The following is a 21,901-nucleotide window of genomic DNA, read 5'->3' as shown; positions in this document are numbered from 1 at the left end:
ATGGTGTCAGCATTACTAAGAAAGGAAATTGTGCATATTGTATGTGCCCGGCAATATCGGGGAGGGGAGGAAAAACTGTTCTGTTGAAGAAAAAAAAAAGAATTGTTCAGCAAAATATATGTGCCCGGCAATATCGGGGAGGGGAGGAAAAACTGCTCTGTTGAAGAAAAAGAAAAGAATTGTTCAGCAAAATAAATGTGTATGTATACCCATATTAAATAAATAGATTTACTTATATGTATTTTTCATCCTAAAAAAAAAAAAAAGAAATGAGGATGAGAGTAGTGAGGGAAAGTTAAGCTTTATATTTGGCCTACTTCATGAATATGCAGATCCACGTGACTTGTATAATTAAATTTTCAATACATAAATAGGTTTTGTATTAGAAACAGAAAAATGAGCAAAGGACATGAACCAGCTCCTAAAGCAGAAATATAAAATGACCAATCAGCCCATGGAAATGTGCCCAGCCTCCCTAGTTATTAAGGAATTGAGATGATGACTAAGATAACATCTTTCATTTATTGGATTGACCAATGTCGGCAAGGACACAGGAACTGCAGTTACGCGCGGGTCTAGTACGATCTTTCTGAACAGCAATTTGGCATTATGATTCCAAAGTCTTAAAAATGTTCTCATCTTTTTGTCTAATAAACTCACTCTAGGGAATTTACCCTAAAGCATTATCTGAGTAACTGCACAAGGACACACATACAAGGATATCTGTCACAGCATCATTGTTCATAGGCAAAAAAGTAGAAATAGTCAAAGTATCCACCAACGAGGGGAGGAAAAAATAATGCAAGAGTCTAGCTGTATAATGAAATCCCACCAAAGGAGATCTGTGTGGATTAGGCTAGCACAAAGATTTACAATGCATTGCTAAGTAAGAAAAACTGGACTATGAATAAGATGATCCTATTTTTCCAATTAAACATAAAAAGTGCTTGTGTATACATGCACAGGTCGAGTATAAATACCCATATTACCCCTCCAAATAAAAGTAGCTTGAAGAGTGTATGCCCAAATGACATATTGGTTAAGCATGTTTCTTTCACTTTTCACCATTTTCATAACTTTTTTTTTTTGCATGCAATCCATGTTTTGAAGACTCTGACCCATAAGTGGAGGGTCTGGCAACCCTTTCTTTTGTTTCTCCTGGACCCTGGCTCCAGACCCTTTCCATAGCCTCAACAGGAAGTGTCCAGGGACACAGGACACAGCCTTTGATGCTAAGGAAACCCCCTGGATTCAGTCTAATTCATTCTTGAGTGAATCCTTGCCTTTCGTTGTTTCAAAGACTAAGATGCTCCTTTGAATCACCCCCATAATCCAACTCACTCTCTGTTATTTATATAAGCAGGCAATCAAAAGTCTTAATTGTATTTTTCAGCAATTCCCTTCTATTACCCAATCAGTTAACCACAGCTGATTAAGCATCTTCAAGACATGGATAGGATGCTGGAAGTACTGGGGTTATGTTACAGATGACTGGTGTCACTATGGTTCAGAGGACGCATGAAGCACTTCTTACTGGGACATCAAGCATTCATTTGTTGTGTAACAAATGACTCCAATACTTAATGAGTGGAAATAATTTCTGTGGCAGGAATTCAGGAGCAGCTCAACTGTACAGGTCTGGCTCAGGATTTCTATGGAGTTGCAGTCAAAATGTCAACAGAGGCTGTGGTCGCCTAAAGGCCTGAATGGGGTTGGAGGTTCCACTTCCAAGATGGCATGTGCATGTTGACATTAGCAGGAGGCCTAAGTTCTTCATCACATGGGCCTCTCCATTGACTGTCTGTGTGTCCTCAAAACCCAGCAGCTAACTTTCCCCAGAATGACCAGTCCAAGACAGAAAGAACATGGAGGAAGCAGTAGCATTTTGTATGACCTCATCTGAAATCACACACCATCATCTCCACTTTATTCTACTCATTAGAAGCAAGTGTCCAAATCCAGCCCAGACTCAAGGAGAGGAGATTTAGACTGCACCTCGTGAATACAGAACTACTAAAGAGTATATGTACTTATGTTAAAAACAAACACATCAATGTTTCTTGAAGGCTTCTTGCAAGACATAGAAACCTGGGTAGACCTTACAGGATAAAGAGAAATCACATGATAGACAGGGATAAAGAGGGCATCATTCCCAGCCAGTGGGAACTGTGTGGGCAAAAATAGAAAAGGGAAGTGCAGGCATTTGGTAATAGTGAGTGATCAGCCCAGTTGGACTGAGGTTTCTGAAGATCAGAACAGAAAGGAGAGCTGGAGTCTAGGTCTGAGGGATTCTGAACTCCCAAACTCAGGCTTCATCTGCAAAGCGGACTAGAACGACTTATATTTGGGTACAACAGAAGGACAGGAGACAGAAAAGCCCAGTGGTCAGAGCCCAGGTCTTGAGAGTATCCGACCTACTACTGCCCAGCTATGTGGAATGATGCGTGTTAATCTCTCTTGATGCTTCTCTTAATTTCCTCCCCCGAAAACCTGAATCAGATAATCCCTGACTTTTCTGGGTGCAGTGGCTCAAGTCTGTAATCCTAGCTACCTGGGAGGCTGAGGTCTGGAGGATGGAGGTTTAAGGCCAGCTTGGAAAAAAGTTCACAAGATCCCATCTCGACAGAAAAATCTGGGTATGGTGGCACCCTGGAAGTGTAAAAATAGGAGGATCAAGATTCAGGTGGGCCTGGGCAAAAAGTGGGACCAAATGTCAAAAATAACCAGAACAAAAAGGGCTAGAGGCATAGCTCAAGCAGCAGAGTACCTGCTTAGCAAGCAGAAAACCCTAAGTTCAAGCCTCAGTACTGCCAAAAAAAATAGTAACAATGATGCCTGACTTCCAGAGATCTTATGTGGATGAAGGGGAAAACTATACAAGAGCCCAGCCAGGGCCTCATTCAAAGTGAATGCTCAGTAAACAGCAGCTTAGAAGGAAGTGTTAGAAACCTTGCTTGGGGAGTACACTTTGTTCTCTTAGGATATGGTCTAGCAGCTTTAGGATGTCCTCCCTCACTTTTCTTGACTTCAGTTGTCCTCCCAGAGATGGTGTTTTTGCATGACTGTTGAAAATGAGTGTGTGTTTCCTGAATGAAGATGCTTCATGGCCTCAGGGCTGACACGGAAGGTAAGGAAAAGGGCTATGATTCATCCTCAGCTGTGAGTAACACACTGGATGGGCGATTCCTGCATGGACAGTGCCCAGGAACAGAAATCAGCCAGTGGCAAACTGGCGCCCGCTAGGCTGGTCTCACTTCTTAGGGACTTGTTGAACTTTCCAATGGGAAAGTTTCAGCCTTGGCAAAGAGCAGGTCTCTTTTTCCACCCAGAAGCAGGGTGACTCAGGCCAGCCTGGAACAGCAGCTGCAACCATTCAGATACCCTCATCCACACACCTTGAGAATACTTCAGACAGCCAAGGGCACACAGCCAGCACTCAATAAATGCTCACTGACTCACTGGCATTCTCCAACCAGGCTCTGTGGGACAGACTGAAGCCCTGCCCAGGGCATCCTTAGGAAGGGGATCTCCCTCCACCAGGAAGCCAGCCACTGGATTTTCAGAGGAATGTAATTTGGCCTCTCCATCAATAACAGTGTCATCTCAGCTGTCCAACTTATTATTAGTAACAGCCGTTGCCACCCAAATCAGAGCTGTGGCCAGCACTCCCCCAGGGGCTCTGCTTTAACAGCCAGTCAAGTAGGCCATGAAATAATCACAGAGCCAACTCAGCCAAGGAAGTCACAGGCTGGGCCCCAGGGTTCAGTCCAATTCAATCCCTGTCCTCCTCATCTCCCAATATAGAAACCGCCTGGTCTTCCCCGCCAAGGACAAAGCAAGTCCTTGGGGAGGTAGGAGCGGACGTGAATGGGAACTGCTGGGAATAACTTAGGCTTGGGAAAGCTCAAGAAATCTTTCCTGGTGCTCTGCTTGTCAGGTCTGGTGCTAGTCCACTGCCTAGGCAGTGAAGAAGTACAAGTAATGAAAGGAATATGGTATCTATGGGGATTGGTTCCAGAACCCTCTGTAGACATGAAATCCACAGACACTCAAGACCCTTCCATGAAATGCCACAGCATGTCATGAAATTTACACACATCTGTGTGCTTAAATCATCTCTAGATTACTTAGAATACCCAATGCAACGTAAATGCTATATATTGTCATACTATGTTGTTTAGGGACCAGTGAAAAGAAAAAAGTCCACACATGTTCAATACAGACACAACTTTTTGTTTAAACAGTTTCAGTCAGAGGTTGGTTGAATCTGTGGAGGCAGAACCAGCAGACATATAGAGCTGACTGTGTAAGAGGGTCAACAGCAGCCCATCTCACCCCCTGCTCCCTTCCTACCAGCAGGAGCAGCCTGCCTGCCTCCCTCTGCTCCACAGCAGCTTTGCACATGGATATGACTTTTCCCTGTAGCCACCTGTTCTTTCCCCCTTACTGCACCAAAGTCGGACCCCAATCAACACACTCCCCTTTCATTCCTCCTTCTCTCTGACCTTACTTGGAGAAGCAACACCCACTGCCAGCTCACAATGCCAGCTCACCTGCAGCTTACCATGTCTCATCTGGGCAACTTGTCCTAGTTCTAGGCACTGCCCCACTCCTCTACTCCTGGAGGGATGTGTTTATGTGTGAAATGCCTTTCTCCACCCAGTTCACAACAGGGAAACCATGCCTGAAGTTCACAACACAGTTAGATGCTGTGCAGGACCCCTTGAGCCAGTGTGCATAGTCTGGCACAGCACCCAACACACCATACACTGTGCTTGATGCCCAGCAGCAATCACCTTCTTTCCCCTGTCCCTTTCAATCAAAGACCCACATATCAATGGCAAAAAAAAAAAAAAAAAATCACAACAAGCCCAGGACAAAGGAGAAGGTATTTTCCACCACAAAGTGTAGTTCACCAGGACAGAAGGTCCTTGGGGCAGGGCTCTTGGTTCAAGGTATTCACTGCTGTCTCCCTAGGCCTAGAGGTGCCTGGTACACAGCAGGTACTCAAGAAACATTTGCTGAATGAGTGACTGAATACTGTGCTGAGAAAGATGAGAATGAAGAGGACCATGGAAACTGTCCAGGTTGAGAGGGGCAGGCTATGGCCAGAGAGCAGACAGTTCTTACCAGCAGAAACACTGGCCCATCCAGCCCCAGATCTAGCCAGCCCTAGGAGCCAGCCCTGATCACATCAGGTCTGAGACAGTTGACCCTACCTCCAATGGGTGCCCTCAATGATAAGCTTCCTTCCAAAATCAAATGCTGCTCCAGCCATGTCTCACTCCATGACCACCACTAAACTACCTGCATGATTCTCTTTCCTTACTTTGGTCTCCCCCCTCACCAACTCCTACTTCACACAGCTCCTTTGCTTCTAGAGAACTTCAGAGGGACTCTTTTACTATGTCACTGAGCCCGATGCCTACACTTGCTCTCTACTAATCATCACAGTGGTAATGCAATAGAGAAAAGGGATAAGAAGTAAACAGGTTGAATCAGTGATTAAAAACCTTCCAACCAGAAAAGTCCATGACTATATGGCTCCATAGTGAATTCTACGAAACATTTAAAGGAGAATTAACACCAACCCTCTGAAACTCTTCCATAAAAGAGAAGAGGAGGGAACACTTCCTAACCCACTCTATGGGGCAGCATTACCAAAACCACACAAACGAGCCACAAGAAAACCATAGACCAACATCATTATTGAACATAGAGGCCAAAATTGTCAACAAAATATCAGCAAACCAAACCCAACAGCATCTTATTATACACCATGACCATGTAGGATTTAGTCCAGTAATACAAGCATGGTTTAACATAAGAAAATTGATATACTATCTCATATAACAGAACAAAGGGGGGAAAACACATGATCATCTCAACCGATGCAGAAGCACTTGACAAAATCTAATACCCTTTCATGATAAAAACCACTGAGAAAGCCAGGTGCTGGTGGTTCATGCCTCTAATTCTAGCTATTTGGGAAGCTGAGATTGGAAGATTTTGGTTCAAGACCAGCCCAGGCAAAAAGTTCACAAGACCCCCACCTCAATCAATAGCTAGATATGGTGGCATGCACCTGTTATCCCAGGTAGATGGGATAGGAGGCTAGATGGTAGTTCCAGGCCAACCCCTGGCAAAAACATTTAGGCAGGGTGGTATGCACTTGTCATTCCAGCAACTGCAATAAGTGTAAAAAGAAGGATTGCAGTCCTGGCCAGCCTGAGCAAAAAGTGAGACCTTACCTCCAAAATAACCATAGCACCTCCTAGCAAGCACAAAGCCCTGAGTTCAAACTCAATCCCCTCAACAAACAAACACTCAGAAATCTAAGAATAAAATAGGACTTCTTCAACATGATGGGCATTATTTTAAAAATCCCCAGCAGGGCTGGTGGAGTGGCTCAAGTGGTAGAGTGCTTGCCTACCAAGTGTGAAACCCTGAGTTCGAACTCTAGTACCAACAAAAAAAAAAAGAAAAAACATAAAAGTCCACAGCAAACAGCTTACTAGTGAAAGTCTGAAGGCCTTCTCTCTATTATTAGGAACAAGATAAGGATGCCTGCTCTCACCACTGCTGTTCAGAATGCTGAAAGTAATGGCAAGAGCAAAGATATAAAAAGCATCCACCACATAAAGAAGAAAAACTGTTTTCAGATGACATGATCCTATATAGACAACCTTAAAAACTCACCCAAAAAAGCTACCAGAGCTAATAAAGAAAGTCAGCAAACCTGCAGAGTACAAAAATCAGTTATGCTTCCATTCAACAGCAATGAACGTTCTGAAAGGGAATGCAAGAAAACAGCTTCATTTACAATAGCATAAAAAGGAATCAAATACCTAGGAACAAATTTAACCACAAGATTTATACTCTGAAAACTATAAAACACTGGTGAAAGAAATTAAAGGTAACCTAAGTAAATGGAATGATAGCCTATGTTCATGGATTGAAAGACTTGCTGTTTTGTCAATACCAAAGTGATCCACCTACTTCATACAATCCCGATCACAATTCTGGTCAACAGGGATTTTTTTGTAGAAACTGAAAACCTGACCCTAAACTTGACATGGAAATTCAAGGAATCCAGAGGAGCCAAAACATTCTGGAAAAGGAAGAACCAAGTTGGTTGACTCACACTTCCCAACTTTGAAGCTTACTACAAAGCTACAGTGTTGGTGGCAGCATAAGGGACACACCAATGGAATAGAATTGAGAGTTCAGAGATAAATCCATATACTTAATGGCTAACTGATTTTTGACAAGGGTACCAAGGCCAGTCCATAGGGAAAGAAAAGCCTTTTCAACAAGTAGTACTCAAAAGAAACTGAATATCCATATGCAAAAGAATGAAGCTGGCAGTTCCATTTTCAAGATTTTAAAGTAACCTCCATATTGCTTCCCATTTTGCATTCCCACTAACAAGGTTACAAGCATTGCAGTCTCTCCACATCCTTACCAACACTTGTTTATATTGTGGGGTTTTTTTTTTTAATATGCAAGCCATCCTATCAAGCATGAGGTGCTATCTCATTTTTTGATTTGTATTTCCCCTTATGATTAATGGTATTGAGCATCTTTTCATATACCTGTTGGCCATTTGTATCTCTTCCCTGAAGAAATGTCTATTCAAGCTTTAGCCTATTTTTTAAGCAGGTTATTAGTTTCTTTTGGCTATTGAGATATAGGAGTTACTTATATATTTTGGAAAATAACTTCCTAACTGATATATATTTTGCAAATATTTTCTCTCATTCTGTAGGACACTTTTTCACAATGTCGATTATTTCTTTCGCTGTACAAGAGCATAATAATTCCATTTCTATTAAATATCTAGAAAAACAGAAAACAGACTAGTGGTTGCCAAGTGCTGGGGGTGGAGGGAGGAGTAACTGTAAATGGGGTTTTATTTGGAGATGATGAAAATCCAATATTTTGGAACTATATAGAGGTGGTGGTTATACAACATTGTGGAATAATATATGAAATGCCATGAATTGCTTACTTTAAATGATTAATGTTATGTTATATAAATTTCACCTCAATTAAAAAAAGAGTGGGGGAATAAAACAATGCTAGATGCCTAAAAAGAACAGCCACAGCTTATCTCTAAACAAGCTACCAAGAAGAAATACAAGCTCAATGTAGCTAGTTTTCCAGATAAGCCAGAAATCCAAATATTTATGTGAGCTTTCTCAATTTTTATACATTGCTAATCAACTCATTGTTAATCAACTCATTGTTAAAAATCTCCAGGTAGACCAAACACAATTAACCTGCGAACCAAGTTACCCCACAAAACACAAGTGTCAAGCTCTGCTCTGGACAGTAGGAAGCCACTGATCATTCCTGCATTTGAAAATGAGACGATATAAGCAAAATTTTACAAAGTTCCAAGGTATCCTCTGTTGGGGACCCTGTGATATGCCAGCACTGGGCATTGTATCAGACACTCTACAAATGCCATCCATAAGCCTCACAAGCACCCAGGGCAGGTAGGAGGCTCAGAGTGATTAAGCAACTTGCCCAAATTGAACATACTTAGAAAGGCAGAACCAGAATCAAGACCAGATCCACCTGGGTTTGCCAAGTCAAAATCTCATGCATGTCCAATTAGCATCTCAAAATTTAACAAGGTCAAAACGAAACTCTCTTTAAATTTCCCTCGACAGCCTTTCTCTGCTCCAGTCAGTCTCTGCAGCTCAGTGAGTAGTCCCTCCATCCATCCAAAGTGCAGGACAAAACCCTCAGAGTCATCCTGGATTTCCCTATCCCTCACCCACTACATCTGATCCTCCTGCAAGTCTACAGTCAGAGTGCACCCCACGCCACTTTCCTGCCCTCATCACTTCATCATCCCCACTGGACCACTCAGCAGCCTCCTCACCAGAACCCCTGCCTCCCTACTACCCCTCTCTAATCAGATCCCCAGACAGCACTCCCACGGTCTTCTGGGAAGGTAAATCTGATGACATAAGTCCCCAGCTCAAACACTTTCACTTACCATTACCCACCCCTGCTGTGGTCCACAGAGATCAGGCCATTTCTGTTTGATAACAGTTGTTTGTCCCTACAATACTTATCCTGAAGCCAGTGGTGGCACAGCCTAAGAACAGGGAGCTCCTTGGCCCAATCCCCAAAATAGGTATCCCATCCCTCCCCACCCTCATTCCTAACCTATCCCTCTCAGCAACCTAAAGACAAGGGATGACACAATAGGGGGTGGGGAGGAACATGCAGGAAAGCAGCCAATCCCTGATCAGCAGGTATATGGACGAGGGAGACAGCAGTCCTGACCTGGCCATATCAGCCTGGTCCCCCATGCCACCAGGAGGGACATAAAAGGGCTGGCAGAGCTAAAACAGGGGACAACCTGGCTGGGCGGTACAGGACAAGGCTACTCTCAGTCCCAGAGTGCTGACTACCCACACTCTGCAGCTCTGGGACAGGATAGAGTCCTCTACCGGGAGATCCTATAGTCCTCTACCAGAAAAGAGGGGCTACACCCACAGGACTGACCTGGCAGCTCTAACCATCTAGGCCAGGTGCAAATCTAATGGAAAGTCCCTCGCTCTCTTCCTGGAAACCCTCACCTGCCACATGGCCTTTAGCCAGTGGTGGGTCCCACGGGCCTGGCTTGGGGCCAAGAAGACTTCTCAGAGGAGCACATGGGAGAACTCTGTCCAATCACAGACTAGGTTCCCATCTCATATCTCCAGGCTGGCAAAGAAAGGCCTAGTCCCTGCCTTTGTCACCTGTCCTCCAATCCCCCCACACCACACATACCCAGGATCCCCTCTGTCCCTGACCTCTGTTCCTCCTTCCGAGTGACAGGAGGCTTCCCATGCCCTATGGTAAACAAACAGCCACTCAGGGCTCCCTGCCAAGTGACAGTGGAGGGGCTCTACCCCGAGCCCCTCCAGGCACAGCCAGGGGACACTCACCATAAAGTTCTTTAAGAGGTCCATCATCTTCCCCTAAGCCTGTCCCCTGAGAGCCAGGGGCCTTGCCAGCCTTAACACCTCTGCGGCAGCTGCTGCTGCCTCCACGATGGTGGCGACTGCTGCTGACGTTGGACAACTTCCTTAAGATCAAACAAGGAACTGCAGGATTTGGGTGTCCGCCCGCCTGGAGCTGTTAGTCCACATTGACAAGTCCTGACCTTTGACCCCTACTCTGCCAGGGCTGTTTTTCTGGGGAGTCTGGCGGAGTCACTACACATCAAACGTCATAAGAACAAGGGGTCCCTCCCTAGCGAGAGGCACCGTGCCAGCAGGTCACATGAGAAACCCAGCTGACACCCAGGAAAGTCAAAGGTGAAAACCGGTCCCCTTTCCATCCCAGAATGCTAGTGATGGTGCCCAGTGTCCTGTGGATTTTAAAACTTAAGGCTCCACTTGGTTGGGGGCCTCAATGTTCCTGTCTGTGAACTGGGAAGGCCTATATGCAAAGAAAATAAAAATAATAAAAGATATATCAGCATCTTTAAAGACATTCCTGTGAACCACACAGAGCCTAACCCATCACACATCCAAGTGAAGTTACAGTGAAGATACTCTTTTGAGTAAGTGGTTGCTTCAGGGGTGGGCTGAGGTGGGGTGGCTCGTGGGAATGGGTACAGAGGAATAAGCTGGATTCTTTTTTTTTAAATCACATGTATTTCTGGGGGTTTTGTTGGGCTGTTTTGTTTTGTTTAGTTTTTTTAAGCAGTTTTGTCATGCCCTGCAGCTATCCCATGAGAAAGATTAAAAATAAATAAGATGAATAACTTGGGGAGACTCACACTGCATATATGGCTCAGGGCCAGAGGTGCCCAAGTGCTGTGCTGTTAGGAGCAAATTGTGGGAGGAGGGAGCCAGGTCCTCCCCTGGGTCTCGGAGTCTCTTTCCAACACTAATAGCAGTGTCAGACTCCGCACTCATCCAGGGCCTTTGGTTCCACTCCAGCTTTGGGAGGAAAGCAATGTCCCTAACTCAGAAGGAAAGGCATGAATTTTTAAATCCCTCAAAAAAAGCAGTATGGTGTGGTAGATTTAGTGTGTGGCAAACAAGCTTTTAACTCATGGTGTTGCATGAACCATGAGGAGCTATGTGGCTGGCTACTCAGCCTCCAAGCCTCAGTTTCCATATCTGTAAAATGGAGAAATCTGGCCACTTTGTAAGGCAACTGCAGAACTGGATGTGGCATGTACCAACCCCACCGCATGAAAAACTCACTATGATGATCACCAATTCCCATCTTTCCTCCCAGCTCTGTGCTAAATCTTCACACCCCAGTTCCCAAGGCATCATAAGAAGAAGGCTGATCTTGATTCTGCTTTCTCCACATAGCTCACCTGCTCTCTCTATCAGGGCTAGCCTGTGCCTGCTCCAGCTCCAGAAACCCTTCCAGTATCCCACAGGAGGACAGAGAAGCCAGGAAATGTCCCCAGGGGCTGGGGGAGGACACAGCTCAATACAGAAGGCTTTGGCAAGGGTCCAGCCCTGGGGCTTGAAATGACACTGAGGTCAGAAGAGGCAGGGAACAGAGGGACAGAGTGTTACATGTGAACTGAGCCACCTCCCTTATTTGGAGGTGCCGTGTACGAGAGGCAACCCTGGCTACAGAGAAGACTGGCAATGTTCCTTCTACCTCCTAAGTTTCTGGCCTAAAAACCCATCTTCAGAGAAGCGATCAAGTGAAGCTCCTGGGCCTTTCTGGCCCTACTGAGCCCAGGGACCAAACATCCTCCCTGAGCCTTCCCTCACCTGCCTCTGGCTCATCTCCATTCCTGCTGGGGCCCATGAGTCCTTTAGTAGAGCCCCCCCCTCCCCACCTTGCCCCACCCATCTGTGAAGCCCCAGGAATAATACAGCAAGCCCTGGACCGGAAAGACATGCCATATCTGGAACCCTTTGGCAAACCCCTTAACAACAAAACCCCTGTGGTTCAAGCTCCTGCCTGTGTAGAAATGCATTAAGAAGCAAGGAGGAAAGTGCGAGATAAAGAACTAACCGACCTCTCAGTCAGCCACTGACTGGGGTTAGAGACCCTGCTAAGAGCAGCCTCAGTCCCTCTCCTCCTACCCACTCTACTTTAAAACTTAGAGAGGTTAAGTGGCCTGTTGATGGTCACACAGCCTCCTAATAGCAGAGCCAAATGTTCTAGATGAAAGAGAGGGTGAGGTGGGGAGGATGGAAAGGAAGAGGGAAGAAGAGTAGGGAGAGAAAGTTAAGTATGTTTCTGTTAAATTCTGAGGGCAGGAAGGACACTTCTAGCTAGCTAAGGAGGCTCTCAGCCCCTGCAAGATCATAAGCAGAGGTAGCCACATTCCAAGAGCCTCTCCAGGGCAGGGGGAACCCCAAGGATAGCCAAGAAGAATAGGAATGGGGGCTATGGGAACAAGTAGCCATTCTTGTGCAACAACACTGGCCACTAGCCATGGAGGTAGTAGAGGTGGAAGAGGAGATCAAGGTCTGAGGTCAGAGCCTCCTACAGCTCCAAACAAGACCCCTCTTCCTCCAAAACCACGTCCTGCCACTCAGGATGCCTGACAGTAACCATCTGATGACCAAGTGCACTGACTGAGGGGGAGGCAGATCAATGGGGCTCCCTTTGTTGACAGATTTTCCCAGACCAGCATTGGAACCACAGCCTGGCCACACCACAGCCTGGCCACTCAACAGCCACATGACCTCAGGCCTCATTTTCTTCATTTGTAAAACTGGAATAATGATTTCCCTCCCCACACCTCAGGTGTTTGTGAAGATGAAATGAGATGACAAATACAAATGTGCCTAGCACACAGGACAGCAGTCAATCAATAATATCTGCTGGCTCTAAATCTGTTGAGCTTATAGAATTAATTTCTTGGAGGGGGGCACTGACATTTATTGAGCTCTCACTATATGTGCCAGAACCTTGACTAAATACTTCCCATATGTTCTCTTATCTAATCCTCTCAACCACCTGTGCAGCAGGCACACTCATCATGCCCACACTATAGCTGAAGAAACTGAGGCTGAGAGGTAAACAATTTGACCAACAGGTAGCGATGCAAACCCATGGTTGGCCTCCAGGGTCCAAGTCTTGAACCACCATGCTAACAGGACTTGGCTGTGTTGCCAATCAGCTGGTTGATACGGGGGAACCCTCCCTATGCCTTTTTTTTTTTAAGTAGTGCTGGGCCACATGCATGCTATATGTGTACTCTACCACTGAGCTATACCTCCAGCCCCCTAAATCCTTTCTAAAGCCCCACAGCCACAATTCTCATGGCACTTGACTTGGATTGGCTGGCTAGGTATCATATTCTGCTTTATGTTCATAGTTTGGGACTGTCTGATCTTTCCTCTGACAAGCAGCAGCCATGTCTACACACACCAGAGTTGTATACATACCAGATTTCACCAAATTTAAAACATCCATTATAAAATGCACGGTATTTTATGTACCACTAATAAGGCAGAAGTACTGGCAATTACAAGCCATGGCATAGTATTGCTTGTGAGATGCTCCTGATTTCAGAGTTGTTAAATAAGAGGGAGAAAATGTGTTTCAGAAGCAATGACATACAGATACTCAGTAATTATTTGTACTTGGTAATTATTTCTTAGAGTAGTGGAAAGAACATTGAACTTGAAATTACAAGACTCAGGTTTGTAATTCCCAGCTGGCTAAGGGAAGTACTTCATTTATTGCTCTAAGCCTCAATTTTCCCATCTGTAAAGTAGGAAAATAATTCTTCTCTTGCAGGGTAGCAGAGAGAAAAGAGCTCAAGAAAGTGACTTATAAACCATAAAGCATTATACCAACCTAAGCAGTATGAAGATGAAGACAGACAGAGAGCATTGCTATGGCCAGGATATGATCTGTGTCCCCCAGGGGTCCATGTGTTGAATGTGTTCCCCATTGTGAGGTATAAAGAAGTAGAAACTTAACTGACTTTGGTGTTTAGAGGTGGGACCTATGGAAAGTGATTTAAGATTAGATAAGGTCATCAGGGTGAAGGCCCCATGATTGAACTCTGGTGGTTTTAGAAGAGGGACCATATGAGGCACATGTATGCTCCTTCTCTCTTGACATAAGGTACCACCCTGGAATTCTGCCAACAAGAAGTCCATCATTAGGGCTGGTGGAGTGGCTTAAGTGGTAGAGCGCCTGCCTAGCAAGTGTGAGGCCCTGAGCTCAAACGCAAGTACCACTAAAAAAAAAAAAAGAAGAAGAAGAAGAAAGCCATCACTAGATGTGGGCCCTCCACCTTGGATCTCTAGAACTATGACCCAAAGTAAATCCCTTTTCTTTAGAAAATTATTTAGCTTTGGGTATTTGATATAGTATCAAAAAGAAAAAAAGACTAACACAGACACTACCTATATTTATGAAGGAAGGCAGACAGATGGCTTGCAAAGGATGAGGTAAGAGTGAGGCCATCAGCCCCCTTTCCAGGAAACAACTGCTTCCAGCTTCCAAGCTGCCCACTGCTGTTAAGGTGCAGGCATCTACACCATGGAGACTCTCCCAATCAGGCTTTGTGATGTCAGTTGGCGGAGTCCTGGTCTGAATCCAGTCTGAAACTGGATCCCACATCAAGTGGGACTCAGCTTCAGTGGAAGAATTGGAAAAACAACTGTGGAAATCTCATCAGGTTATTTGAGACAAACCTTGCTGGGCCTATGACAGTATGAACAGAAAGGTTGGGCATCCCAGGGAGGCCACAGCCTAAACAAAGGCCAAGAGGCAAGAAGGTGGGTAGGGGCTGGTTTGGCCATGGGGTCTCCTCAGCCTTCTCTACTTGTGTGTCCTTGAAGAAGGGGAAAGAGAGCTCCCAAGGCGGAGAGGGTGGAGCCAAGAAAATCTCTGCTTCTCTCCAACTTTCTGTGCTCCTGGAAAATGCAAATGTCTCCTGGATGACCTTGGTAGGTGAGCATCTGGTTGCCTCCTGTCATCACTCCCTGGTGGTCTCTGCTCCCTAGACAAGATTTTTGCATAACCCAAGGTCCCTTCCAACTCACTTACCCTTTCACATTACTACACTTCCTTTCCACTCCAGGGCTCTGAGAATGAAAGGCACTGCTACTTGAACTCTGGGTTCAAAATGGGGCAGCAGGAATCTCTGAGCCCTGTTGCCGAAATTCTCCTTCCTTTCTACAGGTAAGTTTGGAGACTCAGGTACTGCGGGTCCTAGAACCCACCAGCCTCCTCCCCAGCCCTGGCCTGGCCTTGTACCTGGAGGAGGAGGGACATGAAGAAGCTTCTGGGTCTGCCCATCCAGAGAGAACTCATCACAGGATGGATGTGGCACCCATGCCCTGTACCACAGCTCCTGCTCCCCTGCCAGAGCCCCCTTTCATCTTCCCCAACCCTCCAGGCAGATCCAGCATCATCTCAGGCACTGTGAACATCGGGGAGGGTGTTGAAGACCTGCCAGTAACTTGCCTGTGATCCACAGCTCAGTTCACTGGTCTCCAACATGAAAATTAATCTTATTCTACTACCCAACCCACTGCCAGGGCTGCTGGGGAAAACTAAGTCAAAGCATCCAACCTCAAACTGCTTCTAAAGTAGGAGGCACTGCTTACCAAGTCATTCTATGTATCACAACCTTCAGTTTCCACACTCATATTGGCATATGCAGTTGGCCACTCTCCCTTCCCCTCCATGGAGGTCACAGTTGTCCTCCAGAAGGACCATTAGGTGCTCTATCACCAGCAGAAGGCCAGTAACTGCCCCAAAATTTTAGTGCTCCAGCCTCCTGCATCAGAAATGCCCCCAGCTGATCACCCTCTGCTTTAAGGCAAAGGAGAAAACCAAAGCACCCCATCTTCCAGGCCCACATAGGCACTGTTAGTAAGTAGCAAGCACAGGTTTAGAACTAAACCAGAGTGTCAGTGATCTGGGCTCTTCCTGCTAATCCCCTCCTAAACCCAAGACAATAGGCTACTGGGATGTCACTGGAGCGTGTACCTTATCAAGCACATAGCAGGTGCTCATCAAGTGTGCTAGAATGAGAAGTAAATAAATCATTTTATATGTTGGTGCCACTGGGTTTGGCTGAGCAAAGAGTATTATTGGGAGAAAGGTCATCCCCCTGATCAGAGCTGGTGGGGGGAGGGCAGCTCATGTTTCTGATGTGCCTAAGAGATGCTATCTGAGTTATCCCAGTTCAGTCCTGGCAGCAGGACCCCAGCCTTCCCCTCACCACAGGGAGAGGGCAGAGGGAGGCTAAGGGGTTCTAGCTTCCCCTTGCTGGAAATTTCATTTCATGTTGGGGGAGGGGAGCTCTGTAAGTTTCATGTTCCTCTCTTTCCCTATTTTCTAGTTAATGATTACCTAAATAAGTGCTTCAGTCTCTGAGCTCCAACAGCCTAATTACACATGTATAGCACATGGAGACTTTGACATTAAACAGCTCTCTTCGCCATAAACCATATGTCAAATAACACAATTGCCCCATCCCCCTTTTACCAGCTGGGGCTGATGAATGGAGTGCTGGGGCAAGTGGAAACTCTAACAAGGTTTATGGTAGGTACTCTGGGCTGCCCATCCCAGGCCCAGCTGTCCTGGTTGGAGGAATCAGTCAGATGCAAATACATTTACTATGTGGAGTCCCACACTATTCACCCCCAAACAGACACCCAAAACACAGGGGTATTACAACAAACAGCTAGCCAAAACATTTGCATTCACATTCACCTCCCCCTACCCCATGCACACACAATAAACACTCATGGCAAACATATAAGGATAGTCCTAGTGAGGTTTATGGGCCCCAAAGGCAAGGACCATTAACCAGCTGCACACGCCCTCCTGCTATAAACAGTTATTATTTGCTCTTGTTTCCAATTTGTCCACCCTGTGGTCCCTGACTCAAAAGCACACAGACAATAAAGGAAGGACGCAGAGTGAAAAAGCACTGAGTTAGAGATCGCAGCCTTTTTCTTACAACTCAATTCCTTTTCTACCAAAAGAGATAAATGTATCCAGTGTGTGTGTGTTTGAAGTGGTGCTGGTGCATGGTCCTCAGGATGGAGGCTACCTTCCAGACCCTAGAATAAAGCTGAGAGCTGGAAAAGACTGAAACAGCAGATAAGGCTGCAAAGCAGGAAACGTGGGGCCCACTGGCAGAAGCCCTCATTCTGTGTGAGGAAGCTGCTGCAGCCTCTGCTCAGGCCAGGGTTGGAATATCTCCAGGGGCTCCTGAGTGGTACGGCTAGTAATGATAGGCACCCTGGGTAGGTGGTGATTTTAATCACCCCTCTGGAGTCTGCCCCAGCCAGAGGCTACCATCTGGTATTGATGATGTTGGCCACAAGGGGGTCTGTTGAGTCATAAGGAAGGACCAGGCCCACAGCTGGGGAACCTAGAGCTCCTGATCAGCTCCCAGTTAGGCTGTAGATGAGGTCAACAGCTGACTGCACAGCAAAGCCATCCATAGAGCGTTTTGGCCTCCTATAATTGCAGATGTGCTTCCAGGATCCTTTTAGCTCCTCAAAGGGCAGGAGTATGCCCTGACCCCAAGGAACAGACCTATTTTCACTAAGTGGGGAGGTACCTTTGGCCACACAGCTATCCAAGGGGAAAGTGGACTAGATCCTGGAAGTAACCAGTCTGAAATGGCCACCAGGAATTTGAAATCATGACCTTGCTCTCTCAGGCCCAAAGAACAAGATGTGGCTACTGGATGAAGGAGGGGCACAGGTGATTTAGGCTAAACCTCCAGGGTTCAGCTGGGCACTCACTTTGAGGAGTATCGTCTCCTGTCAGGCAGCATGAGTCTGGACCACCCCTGAGAAACAGGGCACCTGGACTGTGAAGGGAACCCACTGCCTCCCTGGGGCAGAACAGTCATCAGGTCTTAGCTATCAGAGGACAGCCTAGACTTGAACATGGGAGACCTCCTGCTGGAACAGGTAGAGTCTCTGGATTCTAATGGCTTAGCCACCTGCTCAGCTCTGTGAAATTCAGCACACCTTAAGTCACAGGTCTCCCTGCCTCATTTGGCAGAGCAGTGTGGCCCCAGAGTACCCTGAAACTACACTTGTCAAAGCTACCAATGATCTCCATGCTGCCAAGTGAAAAAAGCTCATCTCTCAGCACCACTCCCTCTTTGTGATATATTCTCCTCTGGAATTTCACAACAGCCCAGTGCTCCTGGTTTTCCTTCAGTCTTCCTTGCAGCCTCCTCCTCCTCTACGTGAACTCTAAAGGGCAGATGTCCCAATGCTTGGCCTAGCCTTCCTCTCATCTCTGTCTGTCTACACTGTCCTCACAAGCTGCCCATCACTACTCTGATTCCCCCACATGGAGCTTTCCAACCATGACTTCTCCTTGGAGTTCCAAGTTAGCATCTCCAAATGCAAATGTGATGTTTCCACTTAGCTGTCTCATGAGTATCTCAAACTTGGTGTGTCTCCTCTGAACCAGCCCCTTCCCAGGCTTCTCCATCTCAGAAAAACAAGACTGAAACCCACCCATTGCTCAAGCCCTGTCTAGGATAGCTAAACATCTATATTAATCCCTATTCCTCATCTGCCCTGTCCAATCTACCAAACAACCCCATTCCCTTGATCTCCTCAACATAACTTTCACCTCACCACTTCTACTGTAAACACCAAGGTCCAGGCCCCCTCTACTATCTGCCAATCTCCACCAACAGCCTCCCCTGGGGTTTCTCTCCTCTTACATCCACTGATCTATAATCCATTCTCCACATGGCCACCAGATGTAAATTACATCACCCTGTGATTAAAATCCAAACCCCCTCCAAGGCTCCACATGGTTGGTGTGTCCCGCCTCTTCGTCCTCCCATTATTCACACCACTGCAGTCACACAGGTCTCCCTACTACTTGGTCCTCAAGGTGCAGGCTCTTCCCTGCCCCAGTGCCTTTGTGCTTGTCATTTCCAGAATCCAGACACACTCCACACCCTTCACACAGCCTTCCTTCTCATCCTTCAGGGCACAGCTTACCTGTCACCTCCTCCAGGGACATTCCCACTCCCCGTGGAAAGCCATATCTTTCTACCACAGGTAGATATTCTCAAATATCACCCTAGAGGTCATGAGCACTAAAGTGCCATCCTCATCTCTCCTTTGGAGTACCTATCAGAAGCTGTAGTCACATGACTGTTTCTGATTTAGTCTATCTCCCTCACTGGAAGGGGAGCTCTGTGAATGCAGGAACCATGTCTGCCATATTCCCTGCTGCAGGCATTCTGTAAGTACTTGCAAAGTAAATGAAGGGACTGTCTTAAGTTTGAAGTGCTCTGTGCAGGCCAGTGAGCAACATCAGCTCCTGGTACAGAAGTGCAGGGAAGCCTTCCTGGGGAGGTGGCATCCCAGCTGTGCCTGGAGTGAGATTTGGAAAGAAGGATAGAGGCTATGGAGTGGGGAGGGTCCAGGTGGGTAGAATCCTGTGCTATAGAAGAGGGGCATAACTTGGCATGGTAGTGCAAGAGGCCGAGGCAAGAGGATTGCAAGTTCAAGGCTAGCCTCGACTACATAGCAAGACTCTGTCTAAAAAAAAGAGGGGCCATGCATGAAGTTTATGCAGAGCAAACAACCAAGTTGACCTGCCCTAGACCATCCAAGCTGATGTGAAATGACCCTTCCCTGACAGGAATGACATTACTAGGACACCATCCCATCAAGTGCCCTAGGAGATGTCCCAAGCAGCAAAGTGAGAACCTCCAGCCAAGGGGAGGCTAGACTACTTTCTCACTCCATACTGGTGGAGTGGGTCTGCCCACCTTCCCTGCTTCTCCACCAGCTGCTAGGCCCTCTGCTGTACCTCAAAAAGAAAGGAGGCTGCCTGCAAAGCGGCCACACGACACTTGGCATCACACATGCAGTCTTAGGGATTCAACCAACTTGAGTTTCCGTTTAGCAGGACCAAGAATAGCCTACAAAGCCTCTTTGCATGACCTGGAAAAGGGCACCTCTCTGAATGGGTCAATTAGAAAAAGGTGTCCCTTCTGTGATGCTGCCAATCACAGGACATGGCTTTGCCCTCACTGGGTCCCTCTGCAAACTCTCCACAGGCAGGGGCCCACCACAGTCATCTCTTTGCAGTCTAAGGCAGACTAAAATCTAGACAAGCTTCCCCTGGAACCCTAGCCCTTGAAGCTCCAGCTGAGAGCCCAGACCAGCCCCAGGGTCTCTTGGAAATCTGCCCAGAGTAATTAGGGTGACAGTCCTCATGAGGCCAATGCTGTGATGGGCCCAACCCTCCCCCCCACAACAGCTGATGGCCAGTTCCCAGAAGAGACCATCTGGGCCTTGGTGCAAAGCCCCCACGTGCATGGAGCAAGGAGAATTAGAGATTATCAGTGGGCTGGAAGGCCCTGCTGGAGTGTTTGCCAGGCAGTGATATTGAATTTTAAACATGTGTGCCTGTTTACTCTCCCTGCCGGAGCCTCCCTGTAGCCAGGCAACGCTATCTGACCTGAGGGACCAGGAGGGGGACTTCCCATGCCAGGCAGGTCACCTAGGGAAGGTTATCTAAGCACAGCTAGTCTGAGCAGAATGAAGTGCCTCCCTCCCCTCCCACACTCAGCCTGATGCCCCCAGACCCACACACTCTCCACCACAGATACCCACTCTGACAAGACCACACTCAGCCTGATGCCCCCAGACCCACACACTCTCCACCACAGATACCCACTCTGACAAGAAGCTGTAGAGAGTGGCCCCAGTCATTGGAACCAAAGTGGTGGCATTATAAGAACAAGACAAAAGTATATAGCTCACTGAGACTAGATGTCATTATCAACCTGTGGTAGCTTTACTGTTTTCCAGCGGGTTAAACTAAGAACTAGCAGGTTGAAATTGCTACAAGAGAGATTCAGGTTAGATCAGAGGAAGATGACAATGTGTGATGGGAGGCAGGTGATGGCACCTTCTTCCAAGAAAAGATTGGGCAAGTTCATATCAGGATGGATAAATGAAGCTCATATATGTCTTTTTTTTTTTTTTTTTTTTTTTGCTATTATTACCTTTCCACCTGGATAGGGGAATCTGCTAGTTGCTGACTGAGGGTTACAAAATGAAGGTCATATCTCAACTCTAAACTGACAACAGGAATGTGGTATGACCTTTTCTCTGCAAAAAAACTTAAGGTTAAGGCTATGGGCATGGTTAAAGTGGTGGAGAACCTGCCTGCCTAGCAAGCATGAGGCCCTAAGTTCAAACTCCAGTACTACCAAAAAAAAAAGAAGGAGGAGGGGAGGGAGGGAAGAAGGAAGGGAAGGAAGGAAGGAGAGGCAGGGAGGGAGGGAGGAAAAGTTAAAGGACATTTGACAAGTCCCAAATCTCATGGTTGTAAGGTCAAGGTGAGGACATGTGAAATAATCAGTCACAGGTTCACGAGGCAATGAAATCAGGATGGTTAAAGAACCTGTCACAGAATAATGGAATCCCACAGAAAGAAGTCCTGCTGTGTACTGAGCCCACAGGTTTCTTCTAAGGAGCAGGTAAAGATCATTACTTTACAGATGAGGAACCCGGGGTCTGAACAAGACTCAGTCCCTCCCACTGAACCATGAAGGTGATTTAATCTTGTGATGGGCTGAATAATGACCCACCTGTGCCCTAACCCTCACACACACACACACACACACACACACACACACACACACACACACACACACACACACACACACACGAGATACTCTTGTCCTAATCCCTGGAACCTGTGAACCAGTGAGTTTACATAGCAATGGGAATTAAGGTTGCAGATAAAATCAAGGTGGGCAATCAGCTGACCCCAAGATGAGAAGAGTAGCCCAACATAATAAAAAGAGTCCTTTTAATTAGAAGAAAGAAGAGTGAGAACCAGAGAGGTGGCAGCATGAAAGGACTTGGCACCATGTTGCTGGCTTTGACAACACAGGAATGGGAACAAAAGCCAGGCATAC

General features: G+C 46.5%; 1 protein-coding gene across 17 annotated transcripts in view; it reads right to left on the bottom strand.

Moving 5' to 3' along the window:
- The window catches only part of Rap1gap2 (RAP1 GTPase activating protein 2), a 226,847-nt gene that overhangs the window by 67,622 nt on the left and 137,324 nt on the right, over positions 1-21,901 (bottom strand). The window contains exon 1 of one of the 17 annotated variants that reach the window (XM_074046631.1): positions 9,951-10,089. The exons of the other annotated variants lie outside the window; for them this stretch is intronic. Coding sequence (XP_073902732.1) covers positions 9,951-9,977 — 27 coding nt within the window. The 5' untranslated portion in view covers positions 9,978-10,089. Of the gene's footprint in view, positions 1-9,950; positions 10,090-21,901 lie in introns of those variants that run through there. 17 annotated transcript variants of the gene reach the window in all.

The sequence above is a fragment of the Castor canadensis genome, chromosome 11 (assembly GCF_047511655.1).
Source record: "Castor canadensis chromosome 11, mCasCan1.hap1v2, whole genome shotgun sequence".
Lineage (NCBI taxonomy): Eukaryota > Metazoa > Chordata > Mammalia > Rodentia > Castoridae > Castor > Castor canadensis.
This window is presented reverse-complemented; position numbering and strand designations above follow the sequence as displayed.